The sequence below is a fragment of the Babylonia areolata genome, chromosome 35 (assembly GCF_041734735.1).
Source record: "Babylonia areolata isolate BAREFJ2019XMU chromosome 35, ASM4173473v1, whole genome shotgun sequence".
NCBI classification, from domain to species: domain Eukaryota; kingdom Metazoa; phylum Mollusca; class Gastropoda; order Neogastropoda; family Buccinidae; genus Babylonia; species Babylonia areolata.
The window spans coordinates 19,064,035-19,088,891 of NC_134910.1; the positions used below are offsets into that span (position 1 = coordinate 19,064,035).

Consider the following 24,857-nt stretch of genomic DNA (forward strand, 5'->3'; position numbering starts at 1 on the left):
GGTGGTAGTCGTCATTTATTTTTATGTTGCCTTTTCTTTTTTTTTTAATTCCACGAGTTTGTTCGGTCCGCACGTGTGGCAGATGAAGGGAGAGAGGTGGAGGGAGTAGGTAGAAACTCTGATCGTTGGTTGATTGATCTGTGGAGGTGGAGGGTGTGTGGGTGTGTGGGGGGGGTGTGGGGGTTTAAGGAGGATCCCGTCGTTTTCAGTCGCATGCACTTTTCACCACCACCCTCCACTCTCCTCTTCCTCCTCTGTTGACGAACAGCCAGTCTGACACCATGTCCTGTCGTCGTTTCCATTCACTGCACGCAGGAGTTCGTTACAGTCGTTTCCACACACCTACCCCCACCTACCTGAGGCGCATGGTCCACAGGCCAAAATCGATAAATCACCATGTCTGGGGAAGGAGAGAGTGAGAGAGAGGAGGGAGAGAGGGAGGAGGGAAGGGGGGAGAGAAAGAGAGAGAGACAGACACAAAGACAAACAGCGGGGTCCCGGGAAGGCGGAGAGACTGAGAGACGGGGAGAGATTGAGAGAAAAGAGAGAAAGAGAGAGAGGAGGAAGGAGAGGAAATGAGAGACGTGAGAAAGACATTCCACTGGGGGGAAATGGCTGGAGTTAATATCGGGGGCATGGGATGCAGTAAACAATATGGTCCGCCCTTAAATAACTGCAAGGAGGGTGTGGGGGCCGGGGTAGTGTTTCTGGGCTGACTCCAGTGGAGTGAACACTGCTTGGTGTGGGGGCCATTTCCAGACGCTACACCGGCCTGTGCTGTTCGCAATTTCCACCACCACCAGTAGGCCTTTTACAGCAACAGGCCTTATTATCTCCCCTGACCAGCCCACAACCACAACAGGCTCTGGCTCTTTTCCAGTTCTCGCGTGTCCCGTGCGATTGTGCGGTTGATATCTGGAGAGAATTAAACCCTGAAGTTCTATGATACAGCTAGAGAAGACCAACTACCCTCCAGCAAGCTCGACTAGATTTTTTTCCTTGTATTTGATCCTCCAGTTCCCAACGCTAAGGACGCGGGAATAACTTGCGGATACTGAAGTGATCATTCATTAATCAAAATTAATCCAGAAGTAAACAATGATGAAAGAGGAAAAACACCAGAAAATTTAACTCATCTTTACTAGTTCCTAGATAAGTTCCTATATATGCTAAACTGGTTAAAGAAACCAAACAAAACATCAATGACAGTACATAGCAGTCCAAAATTCAACAGAAAATACCAGCGAGATTCCCACTGATGAGATTCAGTTTCCAATAAGTGATCAGCTCTTAGATGTCCTGATCATGCAAACACGAGCAAGAATCCTATGCTTGGCACAACAACATGATCCAGCTCTCCAGTTCAGACGTGTCTCAAGTGATGGTGGGAGAACAGGTGGTGAAAGTACTCAGTCCTGTTATAAAGTACAGCTCAAAGAATGGATAGGACCGTGACGGGCAGTTTCCGACACTCTGTCTTTAATGTTCAATCTTCAATCTCCACAAGTCGACTAGTCTTGGGGAGTTTCCAGTACATCTCTTTTATGCTGACTTTTTGTTTTAATTTCCCCACTTGTGTGCCTCGTCCACAGTTGCCTCCCCCGCCCCAGTCTTACTCTTTTACAACATTCCTACCTCCTCTCTGTCTCTGTTTCTCCCTCTCTCACACACTGGGAAAAAGAAATCGCAATGGATTTATGTTTATTCAGTGCAGAGCCAAAAACACCTCAACCACACAAAAGTGCATTTTCCAAGTAAAATTGCGATGTTTCAAACTTTGATTGGAGCCTTATTAATTCAAATTATAACAATATTCCTTATAACATGACCAAACGAAAAGTGCCATTCATGGACAAGTCTAATTTTCCAAACACCACCTCAGCAGCGAATTTCACAGCATGTTGAACCCAGAAACTGAAGCTCGCAAACAAAAACTGTGACGCGTCTAATACATATTGACGATGAGGGGATGATGATGGTGACGGCGGTGATGGTGAGGATGATGGTTATGATGAGGATAAGGAGGAGGGCGATGAGGAGGGTGAGGATGAAAATATTGTGTACTGTCGCTGATTCAACACCTCTGATATGACATAAGGATTTCTTGTTTATGGGGTTTGGGTTTGTACAGTAATAAAATTGATTCATGTATGTGTAAAGAGATTGTAATGATAATGTATAATGTATTTTGTGTACCTGACAGTGACGAGGTTCATATTGGGTGTTTTACATAAAACGTGGATGTGTTTGGACATGGTTAATGAAACCAGATATTAATATCTTCCCAGTCTGATGTCTCTTGATGACGACGACGATGTATGTGTATATATATTTTTCTTCTTCTTTTGCTTTGAATAAAATATTATCTTTTCTCTCTCTCTCTCTCTCTCTCTCTCTCTTTGCGGAGGGGGTAGATACAAGGGTATGAATTTTGAGGGATAAGTGTTTGTTGAGATGGCAAAATAGATACGGAAACACACGAGGTTGTCTTTGAATTTTTTTTTTTTTTTTTTTATGTTGTCGTTGTTCGGGATGCATCGGTCCTGGAAAGCACGTGTTGTCCGGGTTATATTGACTTTATATGTATCATTGTTGAGGAGCTAACGTTGACAGAAATTGCGTCGACTCGATTCTTTCTTAATAGTCACTTTATGGCGCGTCAATCATATATGTAATAGGATTTCAATATTACTAATAAACATTCTTTCATAATTGAGTGTTAACTGAACTTATATAAAACAAGTTGGAATATAATTTGATCTGTTTACTTCAGCTTGATTTTTGCACTGCCCTTGGCAGGTTCACCAAGGCAACATCTATTGTTATTTTTATCTTTTGCATTAATACGATTGTCTGTTTTGATGTGCTGTCTTTGTCTCTGTACTTATTGTAATGCACCTGTATTTGATTGCAAAGATGAATATGATGTTTGCTTTTCTTTTGCAATCATACTTAATTTGACAATGTCCGCAATGATTACACGCGAAATATACTTACTTATTTTGTTATTTATTGAAGTTATTTCTATCAAGGAGGATTCATCGAAACATGATTATACATTTGTTGATGTTCTGGTTATGATATTATATTAGACCACGCAATAACTGAAGCTAAACTGGATAGACTAAGAACGGCATATAGACATGATGGATGATATAATTAAGATTATTTCTATGAATTGTCAAGGCCTGGCCAACCCACAAAAAAGAAGAGATGTCTTCCACTATCTAAGAAATAAAAATGGTTCAATCTATCTTCTGCAGGACACCCATTTTAACCCAAGGATTGAACAATATGTTCGATCTGAATGGGGATACAAATGTTACTTTGCTTCCCACACATCTAACTCAAGAGGAGTAGCTATATTATTTAAAAATAATTTTGAATTCCAATTAAAGAAAGTATACAAAGATCCTGAAGGTGAACTACATATTTGCTTCTGTCCGCATTAGGGAAAAAGACTATTTAATCATTAGCATTTATGGACCAAATAGAGATAATCCAGACTTCTATATTGAAGTAGAAAAACACATGCTTGAAGTAGGCTACGAAAACCTTATCATTGGGGAAGACTGGAATCTTGTGTTGGATCCAACTTATGACTACTGTAATTATAAACACGTGAATAATGCAAAAGCTCATGAGCAAGTTGATAGTATGATAGTTAATTTAGACTTAGTTGATATATGGAGGGAACTTAATCCTGAAACTAGAAGATACACGTGGCGAAGAAATAATCCTCTTCAACAAAGTCGTTTAGATTTTTTCCTGATATCAGACTTTTTGTGCTGTTCTGTAAAAGATGCAGATATAAATCCTGGTTATAGGACACATCACTCTATGATAACGTTAACAATTACTTTTAAAACAAGAGGTAAAAAGAAATACTTTGTGGAAATTTAATTCTTCTCTCTTAAAGGATAAATTATTTGTAGAAGAAATAAAGGAGGTTATAAAAAATGTTACAGAGGAATACGCAGCTTTACCCTATTCTCGGGGAAGTCTCAGTAATGTTCCAAAACACGAAACTGAGCTTACTATACCGGATCAACTATTTTTAGATGTCCTGCTTATGAAGATAAGATCTAAAACAATTGCCTTTGCTACAATGAAAAAGCGTGTAACTGGTGAACGCAAGAAAGAATTAGAACACAATATAGAATGTCTTGAAATGAAAGCCACATTAACAGAAGAAGAAAGGCATCAGCTTAACAATCATAAAGAAGAGTTAGTTAAAATCAGAGAAAAACATATGGAAGGTGTTCTTCTTCGATCACGGGCAAGGTGGGTAGCTGAGGGAGAAAAAATAACAAAGTAGTTTTGTAATCTTGAAAATCGTAATTATGTCAGTAAACAAATGAGGAAATTAACTTTAAGTAACGGGGATAACGTAGTAGACAGTAAAGAAATTATCAAAGAAGTTAAACACTTTTTCGAAAATCTGTACTTAAAGAAACAAGTAGAAGACTGTGAAATATCAGAGTTAGTCGATAATATTCCAAAATTAACAGAAGTAGAAAAGTCTTCGTTAGAGGGAGAAATAACACTAGATGAAGCAACTTATGCATTAAAAAGTATGAAAAATAACAAGAGCCCTGGTTCGGACGGATTCACGGTAGAATTTTTCAAGTTTTTTCTTCTTTTTTTTGGCAACAAATTGGTGTATTCGTAGTGTAACAGTAGTAAGAGCACTAAATGATAGTTTTCGAAGCGGTCAACTCTCACCACCTCAGAGGGAAGGCATTATCATATGCATTCCTAAAGAGGATAAAGCAAAGGATTTACTTAAAAACTGGAGGCCAATCTCACTCCTTAATGTTGTTTATAAAATAGGCTCAGCGTGTATTGCGGCTAGAATAAATTACGTACTTCCTGCGTTGATAAATGAGGATCAGACTGGGTTCATCGCTAACAGATTTATGGGAGACAATGTTCGTCTAACTTATGATATTATTATCTATTTAAATCGGGAAAGATTACCTGGTCTGCTTCTGTGCCTTGATTTTGAAAAGGCCTTTGACTCTGTTGACTGGAGTTTTATGTTCAAAGTCCTTCATGCGTTTGGCTTTGGTGAAGACTTTTGTAGATGGATTTCGGTGTTCTATGATAACATTAAGTCGTCTGTCTCTGTTAATGGTCATATGTCACAGTGGTTTCCTATTTCTAGAGGCTGTAGACAGGGTGACCCAATATCTCTTTATCTATTTATTTTATGTGTCGAAATCCTTGCTGTTATGATAAGGGAAAATGATAATATACAAGGAATTAGAATTGGTGATTATGAATATAAGATATTGCAATATGCTGACGACACTGAACTCTTATTACATGATAATGAAAATACTTTCGTGGAAGCGATGAATACCGTTAACACATATGGGAAAAAATCTGGTCTCTTTCTGAATGCTACTAAAACAAATGCGATATGACTGGGAAAACTAAGGAACTGTTCAAAACGTTATTTGCCTCATTTAAACATTAAATGGAATCCCCCTCAGTTCAAAATACTTGGCATTTGGTTCACAAACGATTTAGAACACAACGAGGAAATTAATCTGAAATGTAAATTTGCAGAAATCAACACTTTGTATAAAATATGGTTAAAACGACAGATTACCCCCCTAGGAAGAGTTGCAGTGCTTAAATCTTTGATTTTGTCCAAAATCGTCCACTTGTGGATATTGTTGCCAAATCCTCCTGACACCATGATAGACATGATTCAGAAAACAGTGTTTCAGTTTGTATGGAATAAGAAACAAGATAGAATTAGTAGAAACACTGTTGTTAAAGGAATTGTTCATGGAGGGCTTGTTGTGCCAAACATTAAAAACTACATTAATGTACTCAAGTTGATTTGGATACGAAGACTAAAGACAAGCGACCATAAATGGAAAAAACTCAATGTTACTATAAATCCTAGCTTGACTCTGCTTGAAAAACTTGGCCCAAATCTTCCTGCTGATAAACACACTCATCAAAGCAAATTTTGGAATGATGTCTTGCAAACATATAGGGAATTCGGAAAGAAAATTCACTTAGAAAAATACGAAGAAATGAATGCAGAACCTCTATTCTGTAATGATAATATAAAAATTGGAAGGAAAACTGTGTTCTGTAAGAAATGGATTGACCAAGGAGTGTGTTTTATTTCAGACTTGCTTAATGATGATGGTATGTTTCTATCATTTGAAGAATTTAAACATAAATACAAGTTACATACTGACTATGTTACATATACTGGATACATACAAGCAGTGAAGTGTTACATGAGGAAATGTAGAATTGTTGCTCAAACTACTCGATCTTTAAACAGCCATAAAACTTTTGAAGCAATATTTTCAGTTTCTAAGGGTGCACGTGTATACTATGATATTTTAACGCATGACAGGATAAACCCAAATTGTTGCAGTAAATGGGAAAATAAACTTGACACACAAATCAAATGGGATATTACATTTAGGAAAATACGTAAAATCAGTGAAATCAAACTTCGGTGGTTTCAAATTAGAATAAAACATAGAATATTAGCAACTAATACTGTTTTGAAACATATGTGCATAGTTAGTGAAGATAGTTGTACTTTTTGTAGAAAAGATCGTGAAAATATATACCATATATTCTGGGAATGCGAATTTACACATGTGTTCTGGAATGCGCTTGAAAGACATATCAATGATAATTCTGAAAATGCAAAATCCTTAAAATTCAATGAAAGAATCATTATATTTGGACACGATAGCGAATTCAGGTCTGATGGAACTCTTGACATGATTATAGTCCATGCCAAATTCTTGTGTTAACTTCTGACGACGATACCTTTTAGTAAAATGACGTTACGTATTCGTGAGTTATTGGGGTTTTGTTGTTTTGTTTTGTTTTTAATGATACTCTTGACTTCCAAGGGGAGGGGGAGTGCATACGTGCATGTGTGTGGGAGGAGGGGGTGATGTAGTGTAGAGTATGAGTGTGGGTTCATTCATTTTCGTGCAAACACTTTATGTTTTCCGTCATTCTATCTCTCTCTCTCTCTCTCTCTGTCTCTCTCTTTCCAGACCTGTCTCTCTTTGTGTCTGTCTGTCAGTCTCTCTGCCTCCCACCTGTTCCCTTGTATCTTTCTCTCTCCGTACCCCCACCCCCAACCCCCATCTCCGTCCCCCACCCCAAAATATCCCGCTATCACCTCAGCCCACCCTTAGAAAATAAAGAAAAAGAGAACAGAAAGGAAAGAAGAAAGAAATAATCAGAAAGAAAAAAAAAACAAAAAAAAACAGTCACCGTGGTCCATGCGATCGTCCAGGGGAAATACGGAGACAGCGGACAGTCCAGGGAGGAAATGGAAGTCGCCCAGGCGAGGAGGGCAGATGGAGACTGGGCTGAAAGTCCCCCTGATTGGCTGTCGTGAGAGACAGGAGAAGGGGGAAGTGGGGAAGAGCAAGGAGGAGAGGAGGGGGAAGGGAGGAGAAGTGAATGTGAGAGAGGAGATGGGGAAGAGAGAGAGGGAAAAGCCACTGAGATATATGTTTACAGGTCAATGGGGGAAGGCGGAGAGAGGGGGTGGGGGAGACAGTGATACGAAGAGAGAGAGAGAAGGATAGTGATTGAGGCAGAGTCGCCGAGACGAGGAGGGCGGAAATATGGCCACTCCGGGTGCAAGTCCTCCTGATTGGCTGTCGTGAGATAGAAGGAGTGGGGGAAGAGAGACCGGAGGTGGAGGAAGAGGATGGTGTGGTTGGAGAGAGAAGGAGAGAGAAAAAGAGCGATGTAGATAAGGAGAGAGAGAGGGGAGTGAGGGTTATGAGAGAGAGAGTACGTTATGTTCCCCGTCATATTCTCTCTCTCTCTCTCTCTCTCTCTCTCTCTCTCTCTCTCTCTCTAGCCCCGTATCTCTTTCTGTCTACAGCGCGTTATCTGTAGATATATCTATCATCTCTCCACCTGGACTGCTGACAGGTTTCTCACTGCTAGCAGTGCGTCTGTAACCACATTTCCAGTATGAACTATGGACAGCGTCTGTGATGATGATGATGATGATGATGACGACGATGATTTTTTTTGGGGGGTGGTGGTGGTGGTGGTGGTGGTACATGTTTATGTTTTTTTAAAGTACATACATACATACACCCATAAAAAAAATATCCACTTGAGCACGTGCACACGAACATAGTATCAGCCTACAAACATACATACAAGCGTGCCCGAAAGCTTAGCATTACGTGCATGCCCGCGAACATACAGATATACACGCATTCACTCCGACATACACGCAGCTATATGCAGAAACAGACAGACAGACAGACAAATACATGGTGGTCCTAAAAGCTTGTGAATTCATCCAGAACTGGTAATTTGGGGGTTTCACGATGGTGATGATGATGATGATGATGATGATGATGCCGTTGTGTTCGTTGTTCTTTTGTCATCTGTTAACGACCTGTGGCTAAAAACGAATTTACCGACTTGGGTGGGACCAAACCACGAATCTCTGGCGGGATCAGGTCCTGTGTTGGCCATGCAGGTTGCATGCGTGTGGTGATTTGGCCGAGGGCATAGTGACTCTCTCTCTCTCTCTCTCCACCTCCATCCCCTGTCTCTCTCTTTCTCCCCGTCAGTTTCTAACACTCCATACTCTCTCTCTGTCTCTGTCTCTCTCTCCAGTCAGTCTCTCACACTCCTCTCCCTTTCTCCCTCCCCCCCACCCCCTCCCGTCTCTCCCTATCCACTCTCTGTGTTCCTCTCCCACTCTCTGGTCCTCACTCACTATCTGACAAGATCACAACAGGGGACCCCGGTATTCCCGACATCCCCGTGGCTTAGCTCCCTGAGCCCCCCGGCCCACACACTGCCTTCATCAAGTCAGGTCTGCCGGTGCCGCACCACTAGTGGAATGATGTCACGGAGCAGGTCCCATTCGCACATTCCCGAGTCGCCCACTCTTTGTCTCTATGACCGTGCCGCCATCCACCACACATAGCCTCTTGTTCAGTTTTGGACTTTTTGTCCTGTTTCGCCTACCCGTCATTCCCGTTTCGCCCATTCTCTCTCTCTCTCTCTCTCTCTCTCACCCTCCCACACCCCCTCCCACACACACAGACACACACTCCTTACAAGGATGAGTATCAACATATGTTTATGCACAAATTCTAATGCTCCTATCGGCAACCAAACAGACTGATTTTAGCACAATCTACATAACCGATATACATAAAGGATAGATCCCATAGACATAATTGTATATCTCTGTCTCTGTGTGATGTTTTCAGGTCAGCCACAGACAGCGGTCCATCGAGTGGAGGAGGAGTCCAGAACGAGGACCACAGGCACCCGCACCACGTGACCTCCTCTGCAGACAGCGGAGGAGAGAGGGGTCGTCATGACCTTCTGACCCTTCCATTCCAGAATCCACCTGTCCCAGGCTGGGCGTCGTGTCTTCGTGCCTTGTGTTGCCGTGCAGCGCTATCAAATGACACACTCCTACCAACAACCCCACGTCCGTTGCTGCAAAGCTACTGACAGCCCGTGATGCCATCAGGGGACTGCTGGGCATTAACGTGTTTTCATGGCCACAATCTACTGATATGTCTGTAACGCCAACTGCGGGAACTGCTGACCATAAACACATTCTCGTGTCCGGAATCTTCTGACGGTCTGGAAAATCGCCGGAGAAGAGGAAGGGATTTAATGGTGCGAGCTTGGAAGGAGCACGGGCATCGGGTCTGGAGCCAGCGCTGAGAACTGAGAACAGGGGCACTCACCCTGACCCAATGGTGACAGAGGGGGGCTGAACGCGGAGTGATTGTAACTGTCCTCCGGGCACCGCCAGTGCGTTTGCCAAGCTGCTCCAAAAAAGCCAACAAAGTCCGGTGACTGCTCTAAGGGAAAACAACCCCTTTGAAACTTCTCTCCGGACAAAAAGGAAAATTTAAAAAAAACATTTCTTGTGCGAGTCCGAGCTGATGATTTCTTTTTGCTAGGCGAAGCTTGAGCAACAGGTCTGGCAGCAGTGTCAAATATTCTTTTTCTTGGCAGCATCGGAAATCGTGAAAACGTATTGACTGGAGTCCCGTATTGTGAACGTGTCGTCGAAGTGACTCGCACCGCAGGTTCATCAGAATTCTGGGGAAAAGTCACCTTTTGTTTAACAGGTCACGACCATAACATAAGTGGGACGTGGCAGAAGCTAGGCAGCCATGACTCCGAGTACCGTCTGATCCCCAATCCCTGACCAGCTGTGTCCTCAGGAACAAAGGGACACTAGCGGCCTCCCAGGTCGATGAGAACGGGCCACCACCTCCCTCCCACCAACACCTTCCTGACGCCCACCTCGCCACCTCACGCTCCGGCCCCCCCATCCCCCACACCCCCCTCCCCAACCACAACACTGGCCCACTTGTACGCCCACGTGCAGGCCCACAGCAACAATAACACCATCGCCATCGGCAGCAGCAGCGGCGGCGGCGGCATGTGGAAGCCCCAGGCCAGACCCCCGCTGGCGCACGCGACCAGCATCCACCACCAGCAGGGGCAGGGGGGAGGGGGAGGGGTCCAGGCGGAGCTGCACGCGCACTACTCCATGATCGCCGTGGTGGTGCTCAGCGCCCTCTTCTTCACTGTCACGCTCTTTGCCACGGGGCTTCTGCTGGCCTTCTGCAAGAAGACCAACACTGTCTTCTCCCTGCAGCAGCAGCAGCAGCAGCAGCAGCACAAGGGCCATCATGACTCGCACTACGAGCTCCACGACCTCGATGACAAGAGTGACACCGAGTCCCCCTGCCGCTGCCGCCGCCAAGACGACGACAACGATGACGATGATGACGACACTCCAGTGGATACTGCCGCAAAAACCATCACCGCTGCCACTGCTGCACCTTCTTCCGAAGGGTCCGGAAAGCACCAGAAACGATCCCGTCCCTCTCCCCCCGACCTCAACACGAACAACGCTCCTCGTCGCCTCAAGTCCGCAGCAGACTCCGACGCTCACTCCCAATCTGCTCAAACAAGCTGCTCAACCACTGCCCCACGAAAAGCTCAAAGAACTGCGGACAACAGAGGACGGGGAGAGGATCAAAGAACTGACGACAGAAGACAAGGCAGACAGACGGAGCCGGGCGGGGGACGGTCTCCGGTAAAACGCGCAGTGACCGTGGCAGCCATTCACCACCATTCCCAGGCGGACCCCCCAGCAGCGCCCCCTGCCGGCGACTGCAGCGTCAGAATTGACGTGGAGGACGTGGAGGAGAGCCGCAGTGAGGCGTCAGACTCTGCCTTTGACCATCTCTATCTGAAGCTGCACGAAGAGGAGGAGGAAGAGGAGAGAGACGATCATACTGAGGACAGTGATGTGGACGATGTCCCCAACGATCAGACTAGAGCGCTGCTCAAACGCTGAGTGACAAATAACAGGGGGGGAAAAAAGAAGTGTTTACGGTTTTACGTGATGTGAAAGTGTGAAATAAAATTTGTGTGATTTGAAAGAATTCAAACAATAACTTAACCCGAGAAAAGTGCGGAGTATCCCCGCATAAAAAGGGCGCCCAGGTCACCGTGGAAGTGAAGTGCTGTGGTGAGGAAGCCTGGATACTGAGTTATGTAATGACTAGGAAGGTGACCACAATAAAAGGGTCAGCACACACAAAAAAGGGAAGCAGTGCGTCTTGAAATCCGGCTCATCGGGTGTGATGATCTTCTGGAGAAAGGGGTGGGGTCATCCCCACCACCACCACTATCACCCGTGCCCCCACACACGCCATCAGAAACTGAAGGTGAAACTGGGGAGACGGGGTTTTTTTTTTCTTCTTTAAAATTTGTGTGTGTGTGTGTGTGTGTGTTCCCCTCCACCTCCCCACCTCACACCATTCAGATGCGGTTGATGGTAATACTGGTACTACCTTTTCCGATGCAAGCCTTTTTTTCTTTCTTTTTTTAATTGAATATAATATTATATCGGATGCGGTGTTGCGTGTTTGAATCAGTCAGCACTCTTTGACACTGACTCCTTGAAAGTGACACTGAAGCTGATAAGATGACAGTGGAGACAGGTTGCTCAAGGTCAGACTGAGATCATGTACGTGTTTTAGTGTACATGTATTTCTTCCTCGTGAATGGTTAAAAAAAAAAAAAAAGAAAAGAAAAAGAAAGATAGATAATTTGACAATACTTTGTTCTTTAAAAATAGAGGGAAAAAAACATTGAGGTAGAATGGGGGGAAAATAACCTTTGGGTACATCTAAAAGATACTGTTTTTATCTCCCTTCTTTTTTTTTTTAAAGCAATGCTCTGTGTGTGTGTGTGTGTGTGTGTGTGTCTGCGTGCGCGCGCGCACGCGCGCGAAACAATCTTGGTACGCATACACTTGACTTTATGATTTTTCTTCTTTTTTTTCTTCTTTTTTTTAACAAACCTTACCTGTAACATTAAAACTATTAACTCAAATAATATTTCGCAGGGGGAAATCTCGGCCACAGCTTTTTGTGTGAAAGAAAAAGCTGGGTAACAATGTTCAACAGTGACATTGGCCTTCCATTTCATCATATTTTTTTTTCATAAACAAGCCCCATTTCCGCTTTCAAAATCTTTGACAACATGTTTGTATCGCTGTATGTCAAGCTCCAATAATCTTGCCAAATCAGGCTCAAAGTTCTTAGAACTTTTCTTGACCCTGCTCAAAATTTCCTAAACCTGTGCTCAAAATGTCCCAACCTTTGCTCAAAATTCACAACTTTCCCAACGTGTGCTCAAAAGTCATAAACCTTTCCAAGTGTTGACTTGGAGTGTTTGCCTAGTGGTAACGCCTTCGCCTAGGAAGCGAGATAATCTGGGCTCACTGGTTCGAATCCTGCAGTCGCAAGCATTTTCACTTTCAGCCAATACAGAGTCCGTGACGGTCTGGGTTCGAAACCCGATCCCGCACTTTCTCCAAAGTTTGAACGGAAAATCAAACAGCGTATAGTCATTCGATTGAGACGATAAACCGAGGTACCGCGTGCTGCATGCACTTAGCGCACATAAAAGAACCCACGGCAACAAAAAGGATTGTCCCTGGCAAAATTCTGTAGAAACATCCACTTCGATAGGAAAACAAATAAAACTGCAGGCAGAAAAGAAATAAATAATTTTTTTTTAAAAAGGCTGGGGGGCAGGGGGTGGGGGGGGGGGGGGGGGGGGTCGGGGGCTGGCGGTCTCTCCCTGGGGAGAGCAGCCTGAATTTCACACGAAGAAACTTGTGACAAAAGAGTAATACAATACAATACAAATCGTGCTAAAAATTCATAAAACTTTCAAGACATGGAAGATGCCGCTTCAATTCTTTTGGATCTTTTCAAACTGGACTATACAGAGTAAAATGCGAACCACTTATCAATGCAAAAAAACTGAAAAAACCACCGAAAGAAACTGAAAAAAATACTTCTAAAGACACAACAGTATCATGCTTTTTCAGCTTTGGGAAAGAGGAACAGCAATGTGATGTAATATATATATATATATATATATTGATTGTGTGTGTGTGTGTGTGTGTGTGTGTGTGTGTGTGTGTGTGTGTAAGGAATACATTGGGGGTTTTTTTCTAAGTGAGCAATATGTTTCTTTAAAAAATAGAAATAAGACAGGATTCTGATAATGCATCAATATGACGCTAAAAGAAAAGACAGCTACTTAAAAAGATGGCAATAATGACAGCAAAACACAAACAAAAAAGAAGAACGAAGAAGAAAAAAAAAGATACCAATATCATGTTTCGAACTTCATTTTTAAACAGAGAGCAGTACACCTTTTCTAAAAAATAGAAAATAGAAATCAAAATCAAAATTTTAATAAAAAAATAAAAATTAAAAAAAAACACCTCCCAAAAAAACAACAATATGCTGCTTAAAAAAAAAGAGAAAAAAAAAGAAGACAGCAATAAGATCATAATGATTTTTAAAAATGACGTTTCACAAAAGAAAAAATGTAAAAAGCGATAGGATCTTGCTATCTAAAGAGGAAAAAATCATGTTTTCAAAAAAGCTCACTGTGTGACCAAATGGCTTGACCAAAGTCAGCGTACTTTGCGTGGACTTTTGAAAGCGCCATTTTGTCCTGTGGTGATTTGATATCGTGTGTGTGTGTGTGTGTGTGTGTGTGTGTATTGTATAATTTGTTCATGGTGTGGACACACACCAAGACACTGGAGCAACTCATCAGAGAGCTTCTGTTTGCCGACGATGCTGCCCTCGTCGCCCATACAGAAGCGGCCCTGCAGCGTATAACGTCCTGCTTCGCAGAGGCTGCGCAGCTCTTCGGCCTAGAAGTCAGTCTGAAAAAGACGGAAGTTCTCCACCAGCCTGCCCCACAGGAAGAATTCCACGCTCCTCACATCAACATCGGTGAGACAGAGCTGAAGTTGGTCCACCAGTTCAGCTACCTAGGCTGCACCATCTCGTCTGACGCCAAGATTGACAAGGAGATCGACAACAGACTTGCAAAGGCAAACAGCGCATTCGGCAGGCTGTACAAGAGAGTGTGGAACAACAAACACCTGAAGAAAGACACAAAGATCAGCGTGTACAGAGCTGTTGTACTGCCCACCCTGTTGTATGGTTCCGAAACCTGGGTCACCTACCGGCACCACATACGACTGCTTGATCGCTTCCACCAGCGCTGCCTTCGCACCATCCTCAGCATCCACTGGAGTGACTACATCACAAATGTCGAGGTCCTGGAGCAGGCAAAGACTATCAGCATCGAGGCAGTGCTGCTAAAGACCCAGCTACGTTGGGCAGGGCACGTGTCCAGGATGGAGGACCACCGCCTGCCCAAGATCGCGCTGTATGGCGAACTGTCCACTGGCCACCGTGACAGAGGAGCACCCAAGAAGAGATACAAAGACTCCTTGAAGAAAGCTCTCGGTGCCTGTCACATTGACCATCGCCAGTGGTCCGCAGTAGCCGCTGATCGAGAGACCTGGCGACGCACCATCCACCAAGCTGTCTCCTCCTTCGAAAACAACCGCAGGGCCAGCCTTGAGGACAAACGCAGAAGGAGGAAGAACCACGACGCTGCAGCCGCGAACCCAGACCAGACTTTCCCTTGCAACCGCTGCGGCCGACTCTGCTTTTCCCGCATTGGCCTTGTCAGCCATGAGCGTGCCTGCATGAGACGTGGACAACGCCCTTCCTAGATCTTCGTCAGCGAAGCCAGGCCATGATGATCATGGTGTGGACGTGTTTTTGGTTGGTTGGTTGGTTGGGGTTGTTTTTTTCGAACTCCCAGATATTTCCTTTCTTGTTTTGCTGTAAATGATAGATAACCATTTGTCCTCAAAAAGAGAAACAGCGAGAGTGGATAAGGGCGAGGGAAAGGGCAGGGAGGGAGAGAGAGAGAGACGCACAGAGAGAGAGAGAGAGGGAGAGAGGAAACATGGACGCACCCCACGACAGTAGGATTATCAACCTATTTTGGCAATTTCTGGTTTTATATGCGTATCTTAAAAAAAAAAAAAAAAAAAAAAAAAAAAAAAATTCAATGTGCATACTTAGTGTGTTCGATGAGGCTTGACTCTTCTTTTTTTTTCCCCTGTGTGGAATTCAAAACTTTTTATCCCATGACTAAGCGATATCTCTTTACCCATAGCATAACGTTGCGATGATATCATGATGTTTTCTCTAATGTTATGGTGTTTTCTATGACGTTATGTTTCACTAAACGTTTTAAATAACACACTATATGATGTTTTACCTAACGTTATGTTTCACTTAACGTTTTAAATGACATACGTAAGTCCAGTGTGTGCAATAACGTATTTATAGAGTGAACTTACAATAATGTGTTTTGAGAGAGAGAGAGAGAGAGAGAGAGAGAGAGAGAGAGAGAGAGAGAGAGAGAGAGAGAGAGAGAGAGGAGACAGAGACAGACAGAGACAGAGAGTACTTTAATGTGAATGATGACAAAACTTGGTTTGTTCATGGACTGAGATTCGTACAGTTGTTTTGAGCAGAGACAGAAGTAGACTCAAATAGTTCTGAATGATGAAAATTATTTCCAGCGCAAGACCACCCATTTCTCTTTGTTCTGCAAGAATGGTTTTGTTTCTTCTGGACTTGGTATTTGGGCAGCGTAATGTGTGTGTGTGTGTGTGTGTGTGTGTGTGTGTGTGTGTGACTGTTTTACTAATTAGTATATAAATATTGACTTTGTGAATGAGGTATGATTTTGTTTAATCATCTGGCGAACGTGCATTGCAGGAATGGTCCACGTCAGAGATGTGTTTATTTCGTTTGGCCAGAGAGTAAGTATTTTCCATTGTATAAAACCCCCACTTGTTTCCACAAACGGGAATATTTGCCTTCCATTGTGTAAGACTGCTTTGGTTTATTCAGTGAGCATGTTTTCCATGGAATACCACTGTCTACTAATATGACCAATGAGGATGATTTTTTGGTGTAAACCTGCTAATTTCTTTTGACCAATCAAAATATTTTGTTGTTGTTGTTTTTTATCGTCCAAGAATGTCAACTTTGACCAATAAGAATGTTGTTGTGTTGTTGTTTTTTCTAGTTTGATTGTGTAAAACTGCTCTCCTGTTTTGACCAACGACAATATTTGTTCATTATAGTGTACGGCTGCCCATTAGTTTGACCAATAAGAATGGAATGTACCATTGTCCACTGTGACCAATGTACATGATTCTTTTCCCAGTTTGTTGTTGTTGCTTTTTAGTAGTGTGTGACCGCCCTCTTGTTTTGACCAATGAGGATATTTGCTCTCCATAGCGGAAGGCTGTCCATTTGGTTTAACCAATAAGAAATTTGTCATTGGGTAAAACGACTGATTTGTCTTTACAAATGAGGACAGTTTTTCAACTTGTGAAACTGCCCACATTTATCCAATGAAGATATTTCCATTTGACCAAGTGTGAGAAATAGCAAACCTTTTTTTTCTCCCCAGAATGTGTGGTCAGGAATTTGCCCAAGACTTGATGAAATTACATCATCTTCCCCCAAACAAGAGGACTTCGATTTTTGTCAAATGTTTCAGATTGCGGGTTTGTTTCGAGTCCAACTTAGCTATTGGGAATGCTTCCTGTACTTCAGTGTGCGACTTTTCTTTAAACATATTTTTCCCGTTGTACTATATTGATCTTCTCGAACTCGCGCGCGCGCGCGTATGTGTGTGTGTGTATGTGTGTGTGTGTGTGTGTGTGTGTGTGTGTGTGTGTGTGTGTGTGTGTGTGTGTGTGTGTGTGTGTGTGTGTGTGTGTGTGTGTGTGTGTGTGTGTGTGCGTGCGTGCGTGCGTGCGTGCGTGCGTGTGAATATGCATGAATGCATTGAATCATATAACACAAAAACTTACCCATCCAACCTGACTCTCTCTTTGCAGAATGAACAAACAAGCCACACCAACAACAAAAACAAAAATCAATGTTGTATTTAAAAAAATAGAACTAAATAATAATAATAATATTATATATATATATATATATATATATATAAAGAAAGAGAGAAAAAAAAACGCCAACGTAATAAGCATTATTCAACATGAGTTTGTTCTGTCCCTATCCATATGGTTTGCTCTTCAATCACACAGTTACCAGACACCCTGTCTCTCCTCACCGTGAAAGCAAGCGCGCATGCACACACACACACACACACGCGCGCGCGCGCGCGCGCGCGCGCGCACACACACACACACATGCGCGAGCGCGTGTGTGTGCGCGCAGATACACAAACGCATATACACACACATCGCGCGCAAGCACACACAGACCCAGGGAGAAAAAAAAAAAAGATACAGATAGACGGACACACAGATAGAAACACACAGAACACTGAAAGGTTTAATGTTATTAGCTATACAGCTAGAGTGACACGGGGTGCAATCTGAACAATAACGAAACAAAACAGAACAGAAAATAAACATACTAGGAGTCATATAAACTAACGCTCGATCATCCATTTTCCAAGTTCATGGAAACAAAAACATTATTTTCTTCTTCTTTTTTATGTACATAATTAAACTATTGATATGAATTACTCTTCTTTCGAATATTTTAGGCTTCAGCAATTTACTTCGCCAGTGATCTAACTGTACCGTCATTGTGTTCATTTTCAACACACCAATATCTTTACTCCTTGCAGCACTTGTTTTGAAAACGACACATTTTTCACGAATGTTATCATATGCTTTGCAGCTAAATAAAAAATGCATTTCATCTTTCCTTTGGAACCCACACATTGGACAACGGGAGAGTGTTGAAGGTTCAGTGAAAAACCACCTTGGATGTGCATTCAAGCCAAGAGTTCTGAGTCTCAATCTGGCAATACTTATTCTATGCCATTTATTTGTTACTGTTCTGATACATTTCTCTGGCTCGAGCATACTTTTAAAACTAAAAAAAACAATTATATTTTTCAGAACTTTCCATTTTATAGTGCCAATTTGGTTTATATGAGGCAATTAATCTGTCTTTAAATTCCAAAATAAAGCTTTCTTCATAGCCTACTCCCTGATACATCCACACAACCCCAGATCCATGCATATTTAAAATCTTCTTCACATGGTATGCCCAATTTTCTTTCCCTTTGTCCTGCTCAATAAATAACATTTCATATGCCTGTTTACAAATTCCTGATACAGGCAGACTAGACAATTTCAACCAATATATTATACATTTAACAAATGATTTGATATATAAATGGTGTCTACCAGTTTCTCCATATATTACTGTATTTGAAGCATGCATGGGAACTTGAGGAAAGCATTTGATGGAAAATTTATGTATTTTTTCTAAATCTCTGTTTTCACAAAGACCCCAAATTTCAGCACCATATGTAAGGGTTGGCTCAATTTGTGCATCAAAACGTTTCCAGATTATACATGAATCAACTGAATTCAGTTTGCGCAAAGATCTCACAATTTTAATTACCCCCATCTTTCCTTTCCTGCATGTTTCTGTGATTATACTTTTTAAAGTGAACTTGGTTGTAAATAGTATGCCTAGATATTTATAAGAATTTGTTACTTTTAAATCTGCAGAACCGTAATTCCATTTCTCGTGTTGAGAGAGATAACCACCCTTTCTAAATACGATCACATTAGTTTTGTCTAGATTTTCTGTTAAGGGTAAACGGTCTGCATCAACATATTTAACTGAATTGATTTTGAAGTCACACAGCTGTGCTGGACAAGAGTATCATATCATCTGCAAATAACATAAGAAAGATTTCAACCACCCCAGGAATCATTTGTTTTCCATTATTGGTTATCTCTACTGCCAGTTCGTTAACTAAAAAAAAGAAGAAAAAAAGAAGAAACCATTAGTGGACTCAATAAACATCCCTGCTTCACTCCTCTTGGACAGTCAAATACCTCTGAATACATACATTTATCACGTACACAGGCCAGGACTGAATCATACACACAACGAAGAGCATTGTACATTTTACCATCCACTCCACTTTTTCGCAAAACATTCCACATGTTTCTGCTTATAGAGTCGAAAGCCTTTCTAAAATCAACAAAAGCAACGTACAATTTTTTATTTTTTTCAGTAACTGTGTCTGTACCAAAGAATAAAGTGTAAAAATATGATATACGGTGCAATATCCTGATCTAAATCCAGCTTGTTCTTCGATAATTTTTCTTCCTGTTCTGCCCATTTTGTTAACCTTTTGTTCAAAATATGAGTATAGATTTTACTAATAATACGAGTAAGAGCAACTCCACGGTAGTTATCCGGATTGTTTGGATCTCCCTTTTTAAAGATCGGTACGAAGATTCCGTCACTAAATAGCTTATTAAACAGTACAACAAGAAAATCCACAACAGATGTATTTGCATGTTTGAGCATCTCACTCAAAATCTTGTCTGGGCCTGAACTTTTACCTGTTTTTAACTTTTTAATGCTGTCAGTTACTTCTCGTCTGGTAACTGGATCACTGAACAAAAGTTCGTTGAAATCCCCTGCATCATCAACCACAATATCATTCTCATGGTTAACATCATCAAACGTTTCAAAGACCGCAGCAAAGTGATCATACAATTGTTTAGACCTAATGTTATTGTAGATAAATGTCTTTCTGTTTATGGATGTTATTGTTGCCCAAAAATAAATTTGAATCTTTGATCGAATCTTTTAATTTTTGTAACTTTAATTCTTCAAACTCTCTTCAAACACACAGACACATACAGAGATGTGGGGAGGGAAAGAAAGAAAGACTGAGAGACTGAGAGAGAGACGTAGAGGGAGAGTTACAGAGAGAGGGTGAGACAGAGAAGGAGACACATAAAGTGAGAGAGAGAGAGACAGAAACAGTGGTGCACGCATGCTGCTCCGTAACAAAATAAATGGAAGGACAATGCGACAACGAGCACAGAATACAGTTAAAGAACAGAAAAAGAAGACAGGTCTTTGTTTCCTTGCGGGCTAAGCTGAACTGGTTTTGCATCCCCAGAGCTTGTTATTAAGCGATTGTGTCAAACAGCTTGTGTTTGTGTTTCCCCAACACAGCATCACCGTCATCACTGCTACAACCCTCCCCACTTCTCATCCCCCTCCTACCACCACCTCCCCAACAACTCCTATACACTTCCCCTCTCCTCATCCTTCAACCTCCCCCCCCCTACTCCCCGCTCCCTCTTCGCCGCTCCCAAAGCCCTCCCCCCACCCTCCGCCTCCTCATTACCGCTCCCCAAGACCTCCCCCTGATGTATCGGTTGTTGTGGCAGAGAAAGGTTGCACACAACGGATTCATGACATAACGCAATCTCATGCGAACACAAACAGACGTTCGCACGTAAGCACGCCGGCACACGCACGCGCGAGCGCACACACTAACACTCGCTTGCAAGTACGCACGGCATCTCTCCTACTCACACACACAGTCCGTCTACACACACACGCACACATTTACAGACACACATACACATACGCATTCACACACGCGCGCGCATTTTCACACACACACACACGCGTGGGAGAGTGCGCGCGCACATTTACACACACATACACATACGCGTTCACACACGCGCGCGCATTTTCACACACACACACGCGCGCGCGCGCGCATATGTCAGAACAGATCAGCTCGGTCATGTATGAGAAGCAAAGAAAGAGATTACGCAAGGAGGAAGGGCAGGGAGGGACGGTGCAAGATCAGATTGATTCTGGTTGACCCTCAACCCCACCCCACCCCACCCGATTCCGCACGCTCCAACCCAGCATCGTCATCACTTAGCTTCCCCCCGCCCCCTCTTTCCTTCTTTCTCTGTCCCTCTCTCTACCCCTCTTTAGGTAACTCATTTGTTAATGTCAATATCAGTATGTGTGCGCGCACGCATGCATATGTGTGTGTTGTCTATCAATCTTTCTCCCTCGCAGGAAGGGAAGGAGAGAGACAGAGACAGACATAGAAAGATAGACAGACAGACAGACAGAGACAGAGAAGAAGACAGAAAGAAACAGCAACGAAGGAAAAGGTTCACACTCAGTGACACCGACCTTCACAGTTTGTGGAAAGAATAGGTTGGACAAAGGGCTTCAGAACAGACGGACAAACCAGCAACCCCGTGTGCCCAACACTTCATCTTTTCCATTGATCACACACACACACACACACACACACACATTCTTCCCACTTCTCCACCTGTTAGTGGCAATGAAAGCGGCAGTACCTTTTGTGTCTGGCAGCTGTACCCTACCTGTACAGTACACATGCACCACTGGTCCTCATCCCCGAAATCTCTCACGTGTTGGCTCCAAGCGCTGACTGAAAACCTCAAGCAGAGACCGGTATTTCCGAAGAAGAAGCAAGTTTCAGGACAGGGCGGAGCACGATCGAACAGTATTCAACTTGACAATAACCTGTGAAAAGTATCTCCAGCACCAACAAAACCTGTCCCAGGTATTCGTCGACTTTAAGACCTTTGACAAGGTGTGGCATGCTACCTTATCAGGAGCATGTACATCATCAATACCAACCCTGTCCAATGATCGAACTGCATAACAAGGCCACAAGCGCTGTACTCCTGAATGGTAACAAGGGTGACTGGTTTCGCGCTATGGTCGGAGTTCGTCAGGGATGCTTACTGTCGCCAACCCTATTTCAACGTCTTTCTGGAGATGATTATGGAAGATGCCTTGGAAGATCATGAAGGTGCATTTTCCACTGGATGAAGAACAGTCACCAATCTGCGTTTTGCAGATGATTTGATGGTCTTGAATGGAGATAATGCAAACTGGCCATCTTGGTGGAACTTCTGGACAAAGCGACCTCTGCTTTTGCGTGGAAGTCAGCGCCAAAAAGACTAAACACACGACCAAAAGCAACCAAAGTATCACATCAGACATCAAACACATTCAAGTACCTTGGCTCCATACCAGACGAAGAGACTGTTGCAAGGACAACACTAACAGCTGCGATAGCAACACTCCAAGCCATCTGGAGACAAGAACACCAGCATGTGCACCAAAGTCCACCTGTTGCGCTCACTTGCCTTGTCAGTCTTTTGTCAGCCTTCCTCTTTCCTGCGAAACGTGGACGCTCTCAGCAGACATGCAAAGAAGGATCCTGACAACTGACATGAGATGCTAAAGGAAAGTCTTGGGCATCCAGTGCACAGATCATGTGAAAACGAAAATGTCTGCAGCAAGATCTAGTGAGCAATAGGACCTCATGATGACCTCCTAACAGTTGTCAAGACGATGAAAATGAAGTGGTGAAGACTTGTGGTGAGGACTTGCAATGACCATCTTACAAGGGACAGCAAGAAGCCGCAGATGAGGAAGACAGGGTAAGACTTGGGAAGACAACCTCCAGGAATGGACAGGAATGAATCTGACAGAATCCAGAGAGCCGCGTAGGATAAAGACAGGTGCGGCCAACCTAAACGGCCTGTTGTGCACTTATCGTTTCGATATATACTGTCATAGAAACAAACTTATTGGAATGTCTGATTGTGTGTGTGTGTGTGTGTGTGTCTGTGTGTGTCTGTGTCTGTGTGTCTGTGTGTGTCTGTGTGTGAGTGTTGTCGAGAAGTTTTCATCACCATTCATCTGATTTTGTTAATATAAAAGAGCAACTGGTGCAAAGTAATTATATCAAAGCATCATGTTAATCATATTTCACGGATACGCCACAGGAACAATAGTAAATATTATACACACAATCACAAACATATTTTTTAAAGAGAGAGGCGGGGCCGGGGGAGGAGGGGCGTAGGAAGCGAGCGAGAGATAAGAGACAGACAGGCAGACAGACAGATAGGAACTCTCAAAACTGCTAAGCTGAAAACAGAATCACACAATTGAAAAAAAAAAAAAAAAGGAAAGAAGGGAGGGGAGGGGTGGAGGGATGAGGGGTGGGGGGGGGACCACAAACACATTTGACAGGCTTCCCCCTTTCTGCCTGCCTGCAGGGTTGACAGCCAAGAAGGAATCGATGCCCGATGTATGGCAGTGTGCCCGCCCCTTTCTTCGGGGCTTCCTCCTCGGCCTTTTCACGTCACGGGGAGGTCAGTGGGCAGCACGGGAGATGAGATGAGGGGACAGATAGGGGAGTGGAGGAGGGAGACAGGGAAAAGGGGAGAGAGAGGGGGGCGAAGAGAGAAAGAGGAAGAGAGAGGGGGGGGGGGGGAAGTGAGAGAGTGGCAGAAGAAAGAGGGAGGAAAGGGAGGAAGAAAAGAAATTAGGGATAGAGAGATGGAGAGAGAGGGAGCCGAGGCTGCACACGGAGTGAGAGAGAGGTAGAGAGAGATGGAGACAGACAAAGAGACAGACAAAATAATCAGAAAGAGACAGAGAGACAGGTAGACTGAAGGAAAGAAGACGTTGGATATAGAAGAGAGGTGAAATAGAGAGGCGGTGGTGGGACGGGGAGAGCTCAGAACATGGAGGAGGTGAAAAGGGAGGTGAAGAGGAACGTGGAGGGCTGGGGGGGAAGTGGCAGGAAAGTAAAGGGTGGGGTTGTGGTTAGGAGGCTAAGAAGGATGGAGGGTGGAAGCGTTGTGACGAGAAACAAGACTCAAGCCTCAAAAACTTTATTACTCAAGGATAATGAGGGAAGAAAGAAATATATGATGAACATATTGTGCAGGAGAAAATGAGATACAGGTCAGGAAAAGAGACGGGGTAGGGAGGGTGGGGTAAGGAAGGTGAATTGTGGAGGAGGGTGGAGAGGAGGTGACTAGGAACAAGACATGGTGAGACACTGAAACCAGTTGAGGGATGATAAATGCGGAAGAAAAAGATGGTCTCCAAGAAGGAGGTGGATGGATCTTTTTTTGTTTTTGTTTTTGTTTTGCTTTCTATACTTTTGTGTATGCGCGCGCACGCGCGCGCGCGCGCGCGTGTGTGTGTGTGTGTGTTGTGTGTGTGTGTGTGTGTGAGAGACAGCGTGTGTATGCGTTTGTATGTATGTGCATGTATATATGTGTGTGTGTGTGCGCGCGCGCGCGCGTGTGTATAACTATTAATGCGTGTGTGTGATACATATCCAGACAGACAGATAGATATAGACGTGTCTCTGTCTGTCAGTCTGTCTATCTCACTTGCACCACTTTCGTCGTTTCAACTTTTGTTGACATTGCCCTCGCTGCGGAGAGGCCGATAGCCTTGCAAATTAAATTCCGAGTTTTAAGCTGAGCGCTCTCTCTCCCCTTTTCAAATTAAGAACCACCACCACCCTCTCTCTCCCTCCCTCATCCCCCCCCCTCTCTCTCTCTCCTCCTTTTCTCTCACCAATTAAGGCCAAGAAAAAATAAAATCACTTAATTTGGTGCTCCGCCCCAAACCTCGAATGTCTTTTTTATGGATGATTTTCTCAGGGCAATGCCCAGTTTAATTCCTCCAAAAAGTCTGCTTTCATGGAAGGAGTGGAGAGATAGT

General features: G+C 43.4%; 2 protein-coding genes across 3 annotated transcripts in view; one reads left to right on the forward strand and one right to left on the reverse strand.

Annotated features, from left to right (window-relative positions):
* The window catches only part of LOC143278090 (uncharacterized), a 54,988-nt gene extending 43,132 nt beyond the window's left edge, over window positions 1–11,856 (forward strand). Inside the window, exon 2 of the mRNA XM_076583124.1 lies at window positions 9,261–11,856. Within this exon, the coding sequence (XP_076439239.1) occupies window positions 10,271–11,386 (1,116 nt within the window). The 5' untranslated portion in view covers window positions 9,261–10,270 and the 3' untranslated portion in view covers window positions 11,387–11,856. The remainder of the gene's footprint in view (window positions 1–9,260) is intronic.
* LOC143277886 (centrosomal protein of 78 kDa-like) overlaps window positions 1–24,857 on the reverse strand; it is a 191,440-nt gene that overhangs the window by 124,889 nt on the left and 41,694 nt on the right. The window lies entirely within an intron of this gene.